A 5,262-nucleotide genomic window follows, 5' to 3' on the forward strand; every position below is an offset into this window, starting at 1 on the left:
CAGTCCTGACTTCCTTGGTGATGAACAGCAGCATGGAAGTGTAAGCCAAATAAACCCTTTCCTCCCCAACTTGCTTCTTGGTCATGATGTTTGTGCAGGAATAGAAACCCCGACTAAGACAATCATATATTCCTAACAATTGCTTTTTAAGAAAATACTATTTACTTCATGTGTTTTGTCTGCATGTGTCTGTACACTGTGTGCATGCAGTGCCTGTGGAGGCCAGAAGAGGGCAGCAGATACCTTAGGTCTGGAGTTACAGATGGTTGTAACAAGGTGGATTCTGGGATTTGAACCCAGGTCCTCTGCAAGAGCAACCAGAGCTTTTAACTGCTGAGCCATCTCTCTAGCCCCCCTAATAATTGCTTCTAATAAAATTTTAAAGAGTTTTTTTGGTTATATTTTAAAAATTAAAATTTAAGAGTGAAAAATATGTTTTAAGAATTAAAAATATTTTAAGAATTATTCTGTTATAGCATATTATTTTTTCAAGTTGTTTTTGAGACAGTATGGCCTTGAATTGATCCTTCTGCATCCAGATTCTAAGAGGTAGCATTCCAGGTATGTGCCACCATGTCTACATTGTTAGAGTACTTAGCAGCAATTATTCCCTGGGGTTTCAGGGGCTGGTGTCGACGCCCAGCTTTTCTGAAGTTATTCTGATGAAGACTTGGTTAACAGGAGAAAGCAGGAGTTACTTCAGAAGGCCCATACTTTTCTTCTGGAATGGTGCAAGGTTGGAGTCTGATTTTGTAGGTGGTTTGGAAATTTAAATCCAACTTCTTGGCTTAGGTTTAAAATGAAACACCCACTTCAAAAAAGGATCTGCCCCTCACCATGGCTCACAATGAAATAGTTTGTCTGTACTTAGAACAAAACCAAACTCAATATCCAGAGAACAGGCCAAAGAGTTTTGGTGTATCCCAATGGTGGAATGCGGTGCAGCCACTGGGGATACCTAGGCAGATTTATCTTCATACAGTTATAGTATAAGGGATAGCAAGGATACATGAAGTAAAAAATTAAATGTAGCAACTGTGAAATACTTAGTCATCTATAAACACAAAAGAGAGGGCTATCTGGATATTTATATTCTTCTTTTGGGGAAAAAAATCTCCAAAAGTATTCAAAAGAAACTATGGTTTCCGAGAATGAAATTCAGCTCATAGACTGAGGGTTAGGGTGTGAAGGGAAGGCTTTTCACTCTAAATACCCAGCCCTGACGCCTGAATTCTGGCCACAAGAATCCACACTCAGCCATGTTATCTGTGTGGAATTAGCTCCCAAGGTCCTCGTGGGCACCAACGTCTGAGAACGTGCAAGAGAACCCTGAAGAAATAATGATGCTGTATTTCCAGGTTACCAGTGTATCACTTCCTGTAGCATTTAAACCATCTCTCTTGGTTACTTAAAACATCAAATGTAATACAAAGTTGTGCCAATAATTATGATACTATGGTGTTTGGGGAACCGTGGCAAGAAAAGGGTGTACACGCTCAACACACACACTATTTCTCAAAAGAATATCTGATCCATGGTTGGTTGCATGTGTGGTATAGATTCTGAAACCCGGCTGCATCTCCTTCATGGAAACGATGCTCAGCCCAAGAGACATGGGGTGGGAGGCAACGGAACAGGAGCCCCCAGTCCTTATAGCACATGCCAGACTAAGCATCGGGTTCCATCCCTCGTATGACTTTTATCTGAGGGCATTAAGCCCATTTTGTCACACGACCCCGCATCTGTGAATGGAATAAAGAACCTTCAATAGTTGCCACCCAAGTTCACAGGTGGAAAATAGTCTTTTTATTTTCCCCCAAGAAAATGATTTATGAAAATAGTATTTCAAAATATTTTTAACAAATTCTAAACAATAATGAAGCCTTTAGACCTGCCAGGTTTAAATGTTAGTTTATTTATTTATTCATGTAACCACTCAGCCAGTAGCACTGGAACATCTAGTATGTTCTAGAAATGTTAGTTCCTGGGGATAGAAGGTGTGTGTGGGGGATTCCCTTTGTCACAAAACCTCAGAGTATGAAATTACAGGAGGAGGCAGGAGACTGATCACTCTAGCCTCCATTTCTGCATTTACTCCACTTGTCTATCACAGAGTCACCCCATCCTTTTCTCCTGTGCCTGCACAAACTCCCTTGTAGCACCTGTGGGCCAGCCGCGTGTGTGGGAGACGAGGGCGCTGCAATGGAAAGGACGCTGCAGCTCCTACTGTGGGCAAGAGGCTTTATGTAACAAGCCTTATGCAATCCTCATGACGACCTTATTTAAAATCTATCATGCTTATTTTTAAAATGAGAAAAATGACACGGAAAAATGTTCAGTAGTTTAACCAAAGGGCGCAGTTAGAAAATAGCAGAACTGTGTTAAAACCATGACCTGCCAGACTCTCCAGCAATACTCTTTTCTACTATATTGTGTTACCAGGTCTCCCTTCAAAAAAGAAAAGAAAAAAGTAACGTATCATGTGAACTGCTGTGAGGAAGGGAACAGGGGCCCTGTGTAGGGTCCTGTCCATCCTCCAATGGAGTCACGGGATTGTTGTTGTTGTTGTCGTCATTTATTACAATAAAATGAACCTCTGGGCTCCTTTACCCTTAAGACCTGTTCGACAATAACTATTTAGGAATTACTTTAGGACAATTCAGAGGTTTCCAAGGTCGAGCTTCTGTACTTTACCTACAAGGAACTTACTGTGCTGCTGGCTTGCAGATGTGGCAATGTGGGAGCAAAGGGTAGGTGGTGAGATTGGTGATACTCTCACTCACAGGGAGAGCCCCATCCCCATGACAACCAGCCGCCCAGGGGTGAGAAGGAGATCTCACAGCCGGGGTAGCTCCATGGCAGCAGGGAACTAACAGTGATAGTGACTGTGGGGTAATCAGGAAAGGCTTCAGGGAGGAGGTGACTCTTCCGGGAGGGCTGGGGTTGGCATTGGCTTTTCAGGAGCTGTCCTGCTCTTCAATCCCTGTTCTCACTCCTGATGAAAACATTAACCCAGAAGCTAGAAGAGTAATACAGACTTCAAAATGATGGCTCTAAACCTAGCATTCTACATAATGTAAGAGATGTCCATTATTAGACATTTGCCATCTAATTTTCCTAAAATAGCTCTTTGGGTCCAGTATTTTTCCAAATCCTGATCACCCTCACTAAACTCCAAGAGTGGACTAATGACCCGCATGACCAGCCAGAGACACTGATTTCATGGGCTGTTTTTCTGCTCTTGAGAATGGCATCGTGATGACAGCTGACATTTCTCATTTGCTGGACCCATTAGAAGTTCTTTTTATACCGTTGTAGCATGATGTCTTACTTACGTGGTAAAAGCAGGATTTACTTTGGCCCCAAGGTAGTAAGAATAAAGTATGAACATGCCAATCATGAACGCCAGGAACACCATAATGAAGAGAACCATGAACTTGAAAATGTCCTTCACAGTCCTTCCAAGAGAGATCTGCAAGGGCCCAAAGCTCTCGTTTGCAGGGAGGATGTACGCAATCCGGGAGAAGCTGAGCACCACAGCTATGGCATAGAGCCCTTCAGATATGATCTGAGGGTCTGAGGGGAGCCATTTGTCTCTAGCTAGGAAAGAGAAGAGAGGGAGAGAGAAAGAGAGAGAGAGAGAGAGAGAGAGAGAGAGAGAGAGAGAGAGAGATATTACACATGGAGCTTTTTAAAAAGAAAATATTTATTCCTAACTATGCAAAGCAAAGATAGGCAGGTGGTTCTTGCTGCGGCTGAAACGACTGGCAATTGAATTTGTTGTCCAGATTCTATCTTTTTATGTAAAACTAGAAACAAGCTCTATATTTCAATAATGTGAAACCCTATTATAAAGATCCTGAGACAGCGTCACCTGGCACAGATGCAGAATGAAACAGCAGGTGGGGCAATGTCCAGGGCGAGAGGGGATTCATACTCACTCCCCCGACCCCAAGGGCTCAGCTTTATTTTCTGGTTGCTTTGCCAGCCTAGGGGCAAAGCTTCAGTGAAACCTTACTTTGAAAATGATTTCATCTGTCAATTAACACGCGAAAAATGTCCAATAGTCTTTAGAGGGATATCACAAATCATGGTGGTGCTGACCCTGTGAGATCTGAGCCTCAGGACCACTCCCAGGAAGCAAAATATAATACTATATAATATGTTAGATATAGACCTGGAGTGAGGCCCCAATAGTCTACAGCAGATTTAGTTCCCTAGAAGGCCAGTGAAATAGTAAATGGTTAACTCTGTGCAAACTGAGTCATGTCCGAAAGAATGGCTGCCCTGTGGACATTTGCACTACAAGCTTAGCATCTGCTGACTGTTTGCCGTGTGTTAGACACTTCCTTCAATGTTCCAGTGTTATTCCTCCCTTCATAAAAACAGAAAGCACAGGATCCTGGGATCCCAGAATCCTAGGAGCTTAATCACACCAGGATCTCAGGATCACAGGATCCCAGATTCACAGGATCCCAGAGACAGCTGAACTCTGAGGAACTCTAACACAACCAGGGTCACAGGAAGGACAGGCTCCAGCCAGAGATAGCAAGGGCAGGTAGCACTAGAGATAACCAGATGGCAGGAGGCAAGTTTAAGAACATAAGCAACAGAAACCAAGGTTACTTGGCAACATCAGAAAACAATTCTCCCATCATAGCAAGTCCTGAATACACCAGCACACTGAAAAAGCAAGACTCGTATCTAAAATCTCTTCTCATGATGGTAATAGAGAACTTTAAGAAGGACATAAATAACTCCCTTAAAGAAATACAGGGGGACACAGGTAAACAGCTAGAAGCCCTTAAAGAAGAAACACAAAAGTCCCTTAAAGAATTACAGGAAAACACAAACAGGAGAAGGAAATGAACAAAACCATCCAAGATCTAAAAATGGAAATAGAAACAACAAAGAAATCATAAGAGGAGACAACGCTGGAGTTAGAAAACCTAGGAAAGAGATCAGAAGTCATAGATGCAAGCATCACCAACAGAATACAAGAGATAGAAGAGAGAATCTCAGATACAGAAGATTCCATAGAAAACACTGACACAACAGTTAGAGAAAATGCAAAAAGCAAAAAGCTTCTAACCCAAGACTTCCAGGAAATCCAGGACACAATGAGAAGACCAAACGTAAGGATAATAGGTATAGAAGAGAGTAAAGATTCCCAACTTAAAGGGCCAGTAAATAATCTTCAACAAAATTATAGGAGAAATTTTCCCTAACCTAAAGAAAGAGATGCCCATGAACATTCAAGAA

General features: G+C 42.2%; 1 protein-coding gene across 4 annotated transcripts in view; it reads right to left on the minus strand.

Moving 5' to 3' along the window:
• The window catches only part of Trpc3 (transient receptor potential cation channel subfamily C member 3), a 67,056-nt gene that overhangs the window by 17,191 nt on the left and 44,603 nt on the right, over nucleotides 1-5,262 (minus strand). For all 4 annotated transcript variants that reach the window (XM_021157739.1, XM_029475633.1, XM_029475634.1 and 1 more), the window contains one exon: nucleotides 3,336-3,600. In XM_021157739.1, the coding sequence (XP_021013398.1) occupies nucleotides 3,336-3,600 (265 nt within the window). The remainder of the gene's footprint in view (nucleotides 1-3,335; nucleotides 3,601-5,262) is intronic.

The sequence above is a fragment of the Mus caroli genome, chromosome 3 (assembly GCF_900094665.2).
Source record: "Mus caroli chromosome 3, CAROLI_EIJ_v1.1, whole genome shotgun sequence".
Classification (NCBI taxonomy): domain Eukaryota; kingdom Metazoa; phylum Chordata; class Mammalia; order Rodentia; family Muridae; genus Mus; species Mus caroli.